The sequence below is a fragment of the Notolabrus celidotus genome, chromosome 13, assembly GCF_009762535.1.
Source record: "Notolabrus celidotus isolate fNotCel1 chromosome 13, fNotCel1.pri, whole genome shotgun sequence".
Taxonomy (NCBI): domain Eukaryota; kingdom Metazoa; phylum Chordata; class Actinopteri; order Labriformes; family Labridae; genus Notolabrus; species Notolabrus celidotus.
In genome coordinates, this window is record NC_048284.1 from 20,443,723 (window position 1) to 20,459,084 (window position 15,362).

The following is a 15,362-nucleotide window of genomic DNA, read 5'->3' on the forward strand; positions in this document are numbered from 1 at the left end:
CGGACCAGCTAAATTAAGTATGAAGCTACATTCGAGGGACAGTGGGGGTCAGGAGTCTTTGGCAAATATTTGGTGGGTCGGGGGCCGGTGAGTTTTAGGAACCCCTGATGTAACGTAACGTTGTGGAATCTGTGACTGGATGGATGGATGGATGGATGGATGGATGGATGGATGGATGGATGGATGGATGGATGGATGGATAGATTGATTGATGGATGGTTAGAATCTGAAATAATTCAAGGAGGCAATATTTTTTTCACCAAATACACACCTTTTTAAAGGATCAAACCAAATAAATACACAAGCCAGCAAAACCATAACATTATGATACTAACAAACCGCCATAAGTGCACACTGAAGAGCAAAAGCAAAAGCCAAGATGTTTGGTCTTTAAGGTATAGGTTGAAATTAGTGGGAAATGCCCTTACCTTGTTTACTCTCAAAAGTTAAAAATGAGCTCTTAAACTTGGCAGCTTTGTTAGCCTAGCTTAGCAAAGAGACTGCAAGGAGTAAGTTAGCCAATTTTTTTAAACTCTCAAATTAAAATTTTACAACCAGTTCTGTTTTGTTATGTCAATTCCAAGCTTAATGCTAGGCTAAGCTAACTAACTTCTGTTTGATGCTTCATCTTTAGCTCGTATTGTATCAACTTTCGGATATCATTTTAACGTAAAAAGGCTGAGAAAAGTATATTTCTCAAAATGTCAAACTATGTTCTACTAGAAGGCACTGCATGGAGTAAAAATCTGTCTTTTCTCTCTACTGTCACAGCAAACATAAGCTGAAAACTATGTAGGGTGTATATGTGCTGTATATAGGGTGAAGTGTAACCTACATACTGTTTAGTTTTTATTGCTCATCAAGAATCTGTTACATTATGTATTTCCTTTTATCCCATATCTCCCCAAAAGGTTATTTTACTCTCAATGATTGAACTCCCAGTTATAAAGGGAGGCGTATCATAATCCAAACATCATCTGGTGGTTTAAATATATCACAATGTTAGCAACTTTCCCAATAATTTGACTTCCACTCATACTGTAACACATGCTTGAAAACAAGATAACATAACAGCCAAAATTCAAACGTCACAGTATCCTGTTAACTATTAAAACATATAATGTTATAAATAAGGACATAATGAAATAAAAGTAAGATTTCACTCTAAGAGGATAGTAAACATGCACCTTAAGACTAAGTACAGAAAACAACATTTAAGACTTTTAAGAAACTTCCACTGTAACAGTTAAAAGTGAGAACCTGTTTTCAGTTTTCTGACTTGGCTTTGTAATGTGAAGAAGGCACTGTTTAGCTTAAATAGGGTTGTTCATGGCTGTAAGTGTTCCACAGGGTTTGAGTAAACTAAAGTAATTGTACAAAACTACATCAAACTTAATATATCTTACTGTACATTATGAATAAACCCCAACAAAGTGTGAGAATGATGATGGACGCCATGTTGGCTGCACATATCTTACAAATAAAGACCGTTCTCTCTGTGGTATCCAGGATCTACTGTGAGATGTGAGATTTCATTCCACATAATTACCAGTTAATGCCAGATTACTGTGGAGAAAACATGAGTGCTGCCAAAAACCTGTCTGACTAATTTAGATGATCTGAGTTATTTTCAACAGCATGAGTGTGAGTGCTGGAACAGTGGTGAAAAAAGCTAAAAGAATAGTTTCCCACCATGAACCACACCTAAAATAATATTACCACTAGTAAAAACACATTCAACTGCACTATCTTTTACAATGGAAATGTGACGGAGTGCACTTAGTTATAAAGTGGAACGGGAAATGTGCTTAAGATGAGGTCACACAAGTAGGCAAATATTCATTGACTGACTAAGACATCTGAGTTAAGCTTAAGTCAACAGACATGGAGTGTGGGGAGCTATTACTATGTTAAATATTGGAATTTGAACTACATTTTTAAAGCCACTAAATGTAAACTTCTCTGTGATTACAACCTGTTTTTTAATTTTGCTGGTCTATATGATGGAAATGTTAGAATTATATTTAAAACATACTCAGGGTCATATGTTGGAGTAACTGTACACATAGTGGCTCTAAAGAGTCATTCTGGTGATATGTAATTTACTTCTTATAATAAACAAATCCTGAAACCTACAATTTATTGGTCCCATGGCGTGGCCTGAGTAGCTACAGGTTCCTCTGTGCTCAAGAGCTTAACACATGTTGATAACGCAAACTGTTTCTGTCTGATGACATTCATGACGCTTCACATCGACTCGAGTTTGTTGAGTGATACTCAGCACTTGACAGTACCTGCACATTCACAGTGGATTAATCAAATGTACTGTTTTCTCTTGCTTATTTGACATTTGAATGACAAATCCTGAAAGAGCAGACGACAAAGTTAAGCTTGTTTCTCTCTGCTTTGTTTTATGTTGTTCTGTAACCATCTTCTTCACTTCACACAGCATTCATTTATGTTACTTTGCTTCAATTATCATTCCTGCAGATTAGCCAAAAGGGAAACATCAGCCTTTCTTTTCATAAGTTTTCAGCAGGAACAGGCTGAGCAATATCTAAAGATGGATAAGCAGTTTCTGGTCTCTTCATGTGATTTGTTTATGATAAAAATATTAAATAACACCAGTTTTAGGCTCTAAATTGTGTGGCATCAAAGTCTGTCTTGCAGCTTTATCAAAAGTAAAAGTGTCCTAATACTGCAGACATTTTGACATGTCACGGCAGAAATTAGTAAAATTAACTGTGCACTCACTGACAAGAATGGCTTATTTGGGCACTTAATGGAACTTGGTTATTGTTTATTTCATAATTGACATTAGCTATGAAAAGTCAAAATCTCTGCCGGAAAAACTGGATATGAATAATAAAGTGTCATCCATGATGGGATTGTCCTGTCTATTGTCATGTGACGATGTGGTTTCCAACATGAGGACAGACAAGGGAGTCATTCAGGAAGTCCAAAGTGTTCCCAGGAGAAAAGAAAGATTGAATGGAAGTGGTTTTTGTGTTTAACAATTTTCACTCTGTGTTCAAATCAAAGCGCCTCAGACTTCAGGTGTCAGAGTTCACCATGGAAGAAATGATGTCCAACATGCTATCAAGTCCAATGAGATAACCATCTTCTCTGTTTCCCTCTACCCATGATGCAAGGTGGGTCAGTTCCTGTCCGTCAGGAAGAGGTGTGGTTTTCCCAAAGTCGATCATCCAGACTTTAGCCCGTCCCTTGCTGTCGTGGACGAATAACAAGGAGCTGCCAATCACCTACAGAGACACACAGACAATGGGATGAATTAAAAAACAGGAAGCTTATATATTTGTGTCCCTCATATCCTGTTTTTTTAGGCTAACTACTTACTCTCATATCTGCTGGAATGTGTTAGCGTGAGAGTGTGTCAGACTGGGTTTGACTGACAGGCCAAGTGTCTTCAAACTACACTTAACTGGAGCAAATAAATCCTCACTGAGGCTTTTGGGACTTTTTTTAACTTTTGTTTTGTAATGATACATGGAGACCCTGAAAAGATGGATCACTCTGTAAGTTATCTAAACCAGGGGGTTCCCAAAGTGTGGGGTGGGACCCTCTGGATTTTTTATATATTTTTTAATTGTCTCAAATGTCATATTTAAACAGTTATTGCAAAAATATCAACAAAAATAGTAGTTCAATTTGAAATAAAACTTCCTGATAAAAATGGTTCATTATTTTTTTGTTCCTTGTAGACACAGAACTCCTGAGGTTAGGGTTGGTTAATAGTTACTAAACAAAAGCCTCAATAGCAGCAAGTTCATTCATTTTCTGCAGACCAGCTAAATGAAATATGAAGCCACATTAAATCACTTTGAGGGACAGTGGGGGTTGCAAGTCTTTGGCACCTATATTTTGGGGGTCACGGGCTGAAATGTTTGGGAACCCCTGATCTTAACCAGTGATGATTGTACAATCAGGGGTGCTGCCAGATTTTAACCCCATGAAAAAAAAATACACAATTGGGCTTTCCCACTTCACTACAGCAAAAGTTCAAATTTATTTTAGGGCCTGTGTAAATCATGGGCCCTAAGAATCATCCCAACTTTTCTCCCCCATTCACACCAACCAGCTAATTAAATATCCTGCCAGGAATTTTCAGTTTGTTTTGATTTTGTTGATTTGGTCCTCTACATGTGTAAGATCTTTTTTCCATCAATAAGATCTCACCCTGCTTTTTAACACTGAAATGTATCACTCATTGGAAATCTGTGTTTAGACATTTCAACAGCTACAGAGAAATACTCAGTCTTATCACTGATAGTTCTTGTTGGCTTTTGAAGGCATCAAAGAGTCATCCGTATTACTTTGTAGTTTAAGTGTGTTTTAAAACCTGAGAAAAATACTCCCAACATGACCTTTAGATGAAAGCTATCTTAAGCTTTCGGCAAACAGAGACACAAAATCCACATTAACCAGCTTAATATGTCTCAGCACAGTCGAGAGACCTCATCCTGGTACTACTCCTACTGAATAAATATTAGCTACAATGAAAAAACTCAAATACACTTTAAGGTTATTCAGAAGTATTCAAAGAATGTGTCAATATTGGTGAAGATTTGGAGGTGTGGTTATCAACTGGACCTTTTGACTGTACTTGGATTATAGAGATATCTGACAAATTACCACAAGTTGACTAGCCTCCATTCCTACGGACAATGGGCATCATTCACTAACGGTGCGTACGCACAAATACGTGCTTAAACTGGGCGTACTCACGTTTGAAGCACAAATCTGGGATTCATCAATATATTCTTACTTGAATTTTTTCTTACACTACGAACAAATTTAGAACTTCCTCAGACCATATGCACAAATGATGACGACCAACTTTCTCAGAAAATGTAAACACAAACTCTCTTAACTAAATGCATGACATATCAAAACTACTTTCAGTAAAAGAAAAAAGCCAGATGACTGTCATATAGCCATCTGGCAAAAAGAAAGGCAGAAAACTCATCACATTTTCTATTTTCAAGGTTCTATTTCAAGGTTAGCTACTATTTTTGTCCAGATTTTTTCATTATAATGGGTAAAATGTACAATTTTAGACAGCTTAAAAAAAATGTAATTTCTGGAAGACATCTCACGACCCCCCATTTGTGTCTCGCGACATCCCCAAGGGGTCCTGACCCCCACTTTGGAAACCCCTGCTCTAAGAAACGGGTGGCTAGTTGGTGAGCATATTTTTTTGTTTTATTTAGATTAAGTCTCTAGTCGTCGTCCCCCAGTCAGTTTCTACTTTACCATGATTTTCTATGTTACTTTACTTTTAACAATGATGTAAAGGACACACTCAGGATTTCTGAGCAGCAAAAAATAATTATGTTTAATATTTTAAATTCTAATCATATGCCTTTGTTGACTTTGCATAAAATAGGTGCTTATTGAATATCTATAAAAGCACAGTTCCCATTATAACTATTCTTAGATGACTAAATGCATTTATTAATTGATTAAGCTAACTAGCTACTTGTAAAACATTGAATTGCTCAATACTTGTTGTGGCTGATGGTCATATTTGTCCTTTATTTCTCCATTATATAAGCCCGCTGTTGTTGTTACTGATACTGAATATGTATAAACTAATTTAGTTAAGATTGTCTGATTAATGTACCACATGAGTACATGTCCATCAGCTTTAATCCATCAGTCTACGCTGCTGTCACGGTCATCATATGAAGCCTAAAATAAATGTGTCTTCACAAGTTTGTGAGCTTCATGTGTCGGGTGATAGATCACATGGTGCAGAGGAAAAGAAACAACAAAGCTCAAAATAACGTTGCATCTGCTAAAACCCACACACTAAGAGCCAGGAGGTCAGAAAGCAGTTTTTCACTGATTTATTTTAGTTCTCATATCACATATTTTCATGTTATTTCTGTTTTATTTTTGTCTTTCTAGCTTAAATCGGTGTGGTCATTCTGTCTTTTAGGAGCAGGAGCAGAGTCACGTTGTATTTATCGTCGGATGTGTGCGTCAGTACCTCGTGTGTTTTGAAGAACGGGGACGTCTCCAGAGTGTCTCTGATTTCCTTCAGCCGGCTTAAATAACAGTTCTGGGGGGAAAAAACACAAGATTTCATATTTCTGCTAACTTCTGATGAGGTATCCAAATGAAATTGGCTCATATTATACAGTAAATATATCTAAAGCAGACACCTGTCTTGACTTATTAATTTAAAAATGCAATAAACACTGCTACAAGCCTTTACACATACACAATGCAGTCATATGTGTATGTGTGTGTGTCTTTTTGTGAGATGAGAGACCAGGGAGTTCCCAAGGACTTCCCTTTTCTTTTATCCCTTGAGGCTTAAGGTCACATTGTGTGTTTGTGTGTGTGTGTATTTATTCGTGTGTGTTTCCCATGAGGTTATTTAAACAGCTCAGAACTTTTTTATTTCCGTTCCTCATCAGATTTTTGTCTCGCACAGGGGTCAAAGCAGACGACAAACACACAGACACACGATATATTTTTAACCACACTCACCAGGATGTCCTTGTTTCCTTTGACGAAGTCCTGGAAGGCTGTGGTGACTTGCTCTCTCGTCTTTGTCTTCTTGAAATCTCGGTTCACAGTCCCGTCCTCTTTCTACAAAGCAGAGGAGAAGATTTTAAGACAAAATCTAAATAAGGGTGTCAATGTTTGAAGGTTCGCTGAATCTTTGTCCTCATAAACTACAACCTCCAGGTTGTCTTGTAAAGATGGGAAGGCAGGGAGGGTGGCAGAGTGCAGAGAGGAAGGAAGGAAGGAGAAGGAGCAGAGGGGAGGAAAGAGGAGAACATAGAACAAACAAAGAGGAGAGGAAATGTGGGGTATTTTTAGAGTTTGAGCTCCAAAGCCATGAAGGGTCTTTCATCGATAGAGTTGGAATGATACCCAACCGTTGCGCAGACACTGGCTTCTAAGTGAACATGCAGCGCCTGGAGAGGAAGAGACTCATCATCCAACTTTATGTGTAGTCTATGAACTGTAAGAATTACTCATATAGCACCATCAGAGACATTACCTGTAGTGATCGCCAACCAGAGTGTTAGTTCACTGCTGCTTGCTGCCCAGCAACACGGTTATCTTTGGAGTTATATTTTTCCTTCATGGTTCAGGTTAGAGTCCAGCAAATGCTCTCTCTGTTTCACATACACACACATCATACCTGATTACCAAAGGCTTTGTCCATATATAAGAGCTCATATGATCTAAATCCATATTAACTAAGTGAGCACACACACACACACACACACACACACACACACACACACACACACACACACACACACACACACACAAGTCTGCTTCTGGGGATAACCCTCACAGTCATGGCAACAGACCGCCGGGAGGTCTGTTGTAATGAATGTCCTTATATAGCCACAACCTCTTAAAATAAAGACAGCGGACACAGAGACGCACGCGCGCGTGTGTGTGTTTGTGAGTGTGTGTGTGTGTGCGTAATGTCAGCGCCAGATGCTGAGGCATATAGAGCTGCCATGGACAGACCTCATGTCTGACAAAGGAACTCCTGCACTAACGTTTACTTCAGAGGAAGTTTCTGTCCAAAACAGGAAGTGCGCCCCTGCCCCTGAAGGACACACACACACACACACACACACCCTTACAAACAGACACACACACACTACGCTGTGTAAGAAAGGAGGGAAGGAAGGCCACATATACACACACATTGTTAAGTCTTACCTTGACTCCCTCTATCCTGAATCCCAGGGTGGCTGTCGAGCTGATGGTCTCTCTCCACTGCATGTACCGGGGTTTGGTCACCACTTTCTTCTCATTCTCTTCGGGCGTCGGCGCCTCAGGGTCGACCTCGATCATTTTCTGGTACATGTCAGGTCTTGGGGAGGGCTTCTTACGAGCTTTAGTCAGCTCTTCCTCAAGGTAGGTCCTGAGGGGAGAGAAGAAACAGTACTCAGAAGACGACAGGAGGGATGAGAGATGTGAGAAGGGACATGTGAGGACGATACATATCTCATATAGCACCACATAGAGGCGTGAGGTAGTCTGCTGTACAATTTAGAGGGTTGTTCAACAGTTTAAGACCCTCAAGGGAGAATAACTCACCTTCTCACTATATGTTCCTAATCTCAAAGAGATTACCCTTCAAATAAGAGGTTAAAAAAAACAAGTTACTAACTGCTTTGCATGGGCAGCAAAATAAAACAGGCAGTGAATAAAAACACAAAAGTTAAGATAAAGAAATAAAACATATTTTTAAAGACATAAAATTCCCCTAAAAGAACTCTAAAGGAGAACAATTATTTTAAAATATATTAGTAGTGACCATAATTTCTATTTGTTATTAAGGCATTATTATACCTGAGAATATAGCGACAGAGCTGAAAACATGAACCATGAGATTATTTCATCTCTAAGAGAAAAACAAAGGGCAATTTGAAAATGGTCCCAAACTTTCTGACCAAAGGGACTCACCGTAGTTCAATTTTTGTAAGCATGTAAGACAGCAATAATAACAAATGAAGACACTTTAACACCTTTTCATGTTTACATTTGAGGTTTTAACTCCAAATAAAGGTGTGAATGCTTGGGTTTGTTGTCCTGTCACACTTTGCTGCTGCAGTTTTGCCTTCTTCTATATCTAAGCAATGTATTTTGTCCACATAAGGGTATATGTATTATCATTAGCATGCATATTTTAAAACAACTTAATGAGACACATACATGTTTGTAGTTTGATGTAAAAGTCTCAAAAAGTACAACATGTAAAAAAACTAAGAGGCACTTCTGAAACCTTCTCCCCTTGCCGACTACTTATTGATGTTTTTCTCACCTCACTCCCATCTTACAGTCCATCACACACGGGAAGTCAAACTCGGCCAACAGATCCTCCATCTGGTTGTATTTTTGTCCATCCTTCTCCACGTCTCCATGGTAACCAGGGACGTACGGTCGAAGAACGTCCTTCATCAGGAGGGACAAACAGCGCTGCTCACAGTCACAGTGTTTCTACAAGAAATCAACACAGAGTTAATATCCCTCTACAGAGACAAACTGATTCACTATCAGAAATGTGTGCAACTTTCCTAAACCAGTGCATTTCTCAGCAACTGTTAGGTGAATATTCACCGTCCATTTCCATGCGCGTTTGAGACTGTATTTACTCAGTCACACTAATTAAGCACAACCAATGGATGGACAATGGATATAAACCCCTCAGGATATGACTAAAATTTAAACGCTTTCATTTGTTGGTTCATCACATCCCACACAGAAGAACTACTATCATTTGCTTCAGGTGAGTCTCAGCTTCACTGTTAATAGTAAGTCACACAAAAGCTTCACTCTGGCTTACTTCAGATTAGCAGGTATGTAGATTAGTAAAAAGTAAAAATGCAAGCTTCATCAGGTCTGTCCTCAAGAGGAGGAAAAACAACTTTTGAGATGTTTGTTTTTTTGGACAGCGGTTGCATTGGTGATTTATGATGCATTCCAGGAAGTCAGGAAATCTGAATGCTTATTTTCTTTGTCCATAGGGTCAAGCATTGTTTTTGCTTGTTAGCTGCACTTGTACTATATCTGTTCATAAAGATGGATGCATTGTCCCTAGATTACCACCAATGGGAGGCGTTGTTGTTGTTGCTGCGGATTATGTTCCACTTGTGTTTGCTCTCCATACAAACTGTCTTTCCTGTATACACAAAAGCCTCAAGGTCAGACCTATTCAGACGACACATGTTTGAATAGGTCTGACAAAGTCAAGGAAGACAAGACTGAACACTCCCACTAATGCCCCAACCATATTTAAAGGAAGAACAAGCTGTGCTGTATATATATTCTATTCCTTGTGATTCATTAAGCACAATGCTGTCTTTGTTTACCATGTGGATGATACCAGCCTCCCCCAGTTAGCCTTGACATCCTGTCAGCAGGTTTTCATATACTGTCTTGCTCAACACACAGAAACCTATAGCAGGCTTATACAAAGTCTAGCACTGTCAGGTCTTAAACTGTCATAGGTTATATATATATTTTTTTACAAACATTTACATTCTTTCATGTTGATTTTCAATAACAAAGTCTTACTTTCAGTATACGGCCGTTGGCTCCTGCCTTGAAGCTCCCTGAAACAGAAAAGATAAACTTTGCAGCAGACATTTTTCACTTCACAAAGAGTGTTATAATCAGTGTCATTGACGTGTCTACTTACCTGCGTGTCCAGCCAGTTGTATCCAGGGATATTTCTTCTTGAACGACATGACAAACGGTGACCAATGGACCATGTTCTTAATCTTCTTCCAGGATTTGTGCTACAATCACAAACATAAACACACAACATATGTGTAATTATCCCTTGGCATGATACACCATTATCAAAAATATTTCTACTTGATAAACCCAAGCTTAACTTGTCTTTGGAGACTTAATAGACATAATAAACAATGATAGTATGACTCAGAGTTTACCAATTCTTTGAAAACATAAACAGTCTACTACAAGCTTAATCCCCCAAATATCAGTGTGATGTTAGCCAAATATCACCAAGGAAACAAGAGTGTCACTAGCTTCATTCATCCTCTAAAACTTTCAACTTATTTAGACCTTTTTTGGATGGCTAGGAATAAACAAGTCTTTAAACACACACAAAAACACACACAAACACACACAGTGGGGCATCCCTGACCCCGAGGGAGCTGTTTTCAATCTCTCTCTGCCAGCTTCTCCCACTCCCTCTCTTTTTTCCTTCTTTAGCTGTTTTAGACGCTTCAACTAAACACTGGAGGACAAGGCTGGGGTTTCCCCTGGTTACACACACATTAACACACACTCATGCACACAGTTTTACCAAGGGCTCTCCCTGTCCCTGGCATGAATTGAACTGCGGGACTCCTGCCATGCACACACAAATGAACTCACTCGCACACACACACACAACTCACACTAACTCCTCCAGCAGCCACAGCAGCTTTTATCTAGTCGACCTAAGCTTGTTTTAAGTGAAGTTCTTGTTTTCTCCAGCTCTCCGTCTTTGGGATCAAAGGCTTTCAACAAACAGATGCATCAATATTTAACAGCTGAAGACAGTCATCTTGAAGTCTTTGTTTGTCTCTGTCGTAACACCAAACAGTGAGGTTTACATGATGAGCACATGAGAAGCTGGACAAATATTTGAAGAACGAGAAGTGGGACAGTTTGATGTTTGAGATGAGCAGAAACATGACATGAAAGAACTTTCTCCAACTGCAGACCGTCCTTAACTCTCCTGTTATGTTGCTGGTCAAATTGACCCTTTTTAAAGTCTATTTTAGGGAATATATGCCTTCCAAACCAGCTAAATGCAGCACACAAATGTGGGCAGCATGTGACAGAAAAAGTGTCATGTTAATTTATCAACATTACTTCATAAAAAAAAAAATGAATTCAAAATGTAAAATAAAATCAACAAAAATCTATGTCATGTAAAACTATTATATTTTATTTATTATTCAGATTCAGTATATTTATAGTATCATTTTAACCAGCGGCTCTTCCTATGTTAGTGCTTTTATAGTCAATCCCATACACCTCCTTTTATTTGTATTATTTTATTTGATCTTTTAATTGTTTTTATATCCAAATAAAAAAAATATCCTATTTGATGACTTTTGATACTCTTGATGCATTGTTGTTTGTTTTTTAAATGTCACTGTAAATGACTCGATATCATTGTAAATGAGGGTTGCCCCTCAATGATCTCTCAAGTATAAATAAAGGTTGATTGATTGATTGATATTTAGGGCTTTCCCATGTATATTAAAAAAGTTTAAACATAAATTTTAATGAAAACGAGTGAGTTATCCTCATTGAACCATGATCTGTGAGAATTAAAGAACACCAATGGACCAAATATTGATGTAACTGGTTAGTAATGGAGTTAAAAATTAGATTTAAAAGAATGTGTATTGGGATTTTTTGGGGTTCTGACACTTTTGGATAATTAAATATGCCCAAATCAAATTGACCCAGGAACATTATTGCTGTTCCAGAGAAACGAACATAACAGGAGGGTTCAATGCTAAACTATCTGTGTGGTTCTTCTGCTTACATTACAAGGTGCTGATTTTGCTACATGTTGCAACAGCTCGTGAACTTTCTCCAGTAATGTATCCTCTTGTTGAATAAAGGAGGAAAACAAATGACATGTTTTTGTGTGCCTGCAGCATTACATCAGATGGAAAATCTCCAGCTGTCTTGTTCTGTGGGTTTGAACAATGCTCGCCTGTGACACACTGTGACAGAAAATTAGAGGAAAACAAGACATCCTCTCCCTTAGAAACACATCAGATGTGCTTTATACATCTCTCATAATTGATTTTTATACAAAACATCTACTCATCAGTCCTATTCACATGAAAATGGATGTATGATTCATCCGTAAGTGAGGCCACATTCAGCTCAATAATATTTCTGTAGACGTTTCCAGGTGCAAAAGCTCTGCTCTCTTCATGTTAACTATGTGATGTCACTCAGAAGATTCTCCTCATTCTGCAAATGCCAGGAAACATAATATTATGTCTACAAATAACCCGAGAGGAGAAGAAGAAGAAGAAGAAGAAGAAGAAGAGGAAGAAGAGGAGAAATGAGAGGAGAGGAGAGGACGGGTGAGATAAGAGATGAGACGACCATAGAAGGAGATATATAACCCATGTCGCATAATCTGGACCTGATGAAAATTCATCAGCTGTTAGCATGACTATCTATGGTTAAATGCATGCACACACACATTGACACACACACCTTCAAACACACACACACTCTCACTCTCCTCTCTCTCACAGGGTCACATGAGGGGTTTGTCTTTGCACCACTGAAGGAATGAGAGAAAAAAAAGTGCTCCTACACAAAGTGAAACACACACACACACACACACACACACACACACACACACACACACACACACACACACACACACACACGTACAGGTCACATGGTGGAAACTGAGTGCGAGGTGGGTCAGCTGAAATGAGAAACAGGGAGATAAGAAGGTTTGTCAGCATTTTCCTTTAACAACGTAAGAAGTGAACAGTTTGAAAGAACATTTTGGAACGTAGAAGTCTTTCCGTTGATTTCTTTGATACGGATCAATTTCACCGAGCACATCTGCTGGCTTCAGGTCTGACTTTGAGATTTGACTGTTGGCTTTGAAGGCACAGAAAGGGTTAGCCCCACGTTATGTAAGGGATAATGTACAGTGAACAGGTGGTTATTCAAACAGGACATAGTAATTTGGGGATAGTTTGGGGCCCAGTAGCTCCTCAGGCTGCTCTCTGTCCCTGATGTCTGTCATTATTTCTCAGCTCTCAAGACAAGCCTGAAAATGACGATAATGTTTTTGTCAGTGTCAACAGGCAGAGATGTAATTTGCCGGGTTTCATTTTCACAGATTGATTTGTGTGTGATCAGGTTGTCCCTGGCATTGCTTTTGCTGTTGAAAAAAAAATCACCATTGCTTTGGGGTCAATCAGCAGCAATTGTTTGGCAAAACCAGGTAAATATTGTTTCAAACTTTTCTTAGCTGAGGTCACAGCGTGATATTTAAAGCAACAGTAAGGCCATTTTATCCACAGTTCAGGCTCAGGACAAAAGTTGACTATGCCTTCTTTCTTGGAGCTTCTGTGCCGTGGAACAGAGGAAATAAGGCTTGTAAGATCAGTGTCATCTCTTAAATCTCTCCTACAAACCCATTTTATTAAACAGCTTTTATTTAATACTGCTTTAGTATGTTTAACTTTTGTCTTTTATGGTGTTTTTTTCCTCAACTCTTCAATTCTTTGATTTATTATGTTAGTTTTTTTTGTATTTTTATATAAAACACACTAAAACTTTGATTTAAAATTTGCCTTACAAATAAATTATTTTGTTATTTTAATTGTAAAAACTAGGGATGGAAAATGAATGATAAATTCATTGTTTGCACAGCATGAGCATTCACAATAAAAAAAATTGCCATTACACTGCAAGAACTCAAAACTAAGCAAGTGTTTATGTCTTATTTCAGGTCAAAATTATCTTCTTAGACTTAAAATAAGCCACATTCATCTGAGAAGTCAAGAGACATGTCTTATTTTAAGATTATACAAGCCATAATTAGGGCCTGAATTGCATCTAATGGGTAAAAATAATTCTGCCATTGGAATAAGATAAGTGTACTTGTAAAGTTTCTTGAATTAAAACGTTATTCTTATATCAAGACACTTTAATGATACGTTTTTCTGATTCCATTGGCAGATTTTTTTTCTTATTACAAGCAATTCAGGTCTACTTTGTGGCTTTTAGTATCTTTAAATGAGATTTTTCTGGACTTGTTTGGAGAATGTGGCTTATTAAGTCTAAAAAGACATTTTATACTAGAAATAAGATACCCAATTTTGAGTTTTGAAAATATATATACTACTTATTTCAAGAAACTTGTACAGAATATTTTGTTTGATTTTGTTTTTTGAACTTATTTTTGAGACTTATTTCTGGACCTGTCAGGTGAATGTGATTTTTATTACATTCATTACAATGAGACATTTTAATTGGAAATTTAGACAAAGTTAGAATTTTCGCAGTGTAGATGGATGCTTGGTTAGATTGTGAAAGCTGTTCACCACTTAGATGCGGTCAGAGAAAGCTTAGCCTAGAGATCAACTACCCTCAGATTATCTGGTGCCACAGTAGTGGTGGAAATAATGGTATTTTTTTATTATTATTTATTTTGGGCACAGTTGCAGACACAGGTATTTTGTAAAACATAAAGAACAGCTTTTAGATTTAAGTACAAACATAAGTTACCTGAATAAATAAAGGCTTAAAAGAAGCAGAAACAAAGCATAATTTAGACAAACAGAATGGTGTTCCCCATCACATTTTTCCCACCATCTTTCCACCAATAAGCTGCAGAGGAAACGCATGATACTAAAGCTTGCTAGTATCCAGGGTCTGCAGTTTCTCTGTCAACTCAGACTGTCATCCATCCTCCACGCTGCCCACTCACAGCTGGAGAAACAGAAAGAGAAAGTCTGGACTGTCTCAAATGTGGGCACGTAGTCACATTGTGAAGGGTGTAAAGAAAATGCAATGAGAGGAGGAGAAGAAGAGAGAAGTTTGGTTTGTGTGCAATGAAAAAGAAACACTAGTCTGCAACCATGAGTAACATTATTATTAGCCCAATAAAATCAGACTGCAAAAGCATAGCTGCCAGAGTGCACCAAACAAAGACTAAATCCAGGTATTTAAAGCTTCCTGTGACAGTAAATACAAGTGAAGTACCTGAAGGTGGCTGGTACGCAGGTGGATGATGGTTATGATAAAGATGGCTCCAACTGACAAAACCACGCTCC

General features: G+C 38.1%; 1 protein-coding gene across 2 annotated transcripts in view; it reads right to left on the reverse strand.

Annotated features, from left to right (window-relative positions):
• Positions 1-250: 250 nt before the first annotated feature.
• The window catches only part of itpkb (inositol-trisphosphate 3-kinase B), a 34,672-nt gene continuing 19,560 nt past the window's right edge, over positions 251-15,362 (reverse strand). For both annotated transcript variants that reach the window (XM_034700030.1, XM_034700031.1), the window contains exons 6-12: positions 10,208-10,307; positions 10,084-10,121; positions 8,831-9,006; positions 7,723-7,927; positions 6,520-6,621; positions 6,014-6,085; positions 251-3,263 (exon numbers count right to left, since the gene is read on the reverse strand). In XM_034700030.1, coding sequence (XP_034555921.1) covers positions 3,054-3,263; positions 6,014-6,085; positions 6,520-6,621; positions 7,723-7,927; positions 8,831-9,006; positions 10,084-10,121; positions 10,208-10,307 — 903 coding nt within the window. In that variant the 3' untranslated portion in view covers positions 251-3,053. The remainder of the gene's footprint in view (positions 3,264-6,013; positions 6,086-6,519; positions 6,622-7,722; positions 7,928-8,830; positions 9,007-10,083; positions 10,122-10,207; positions 10,308-15,362) is intronic.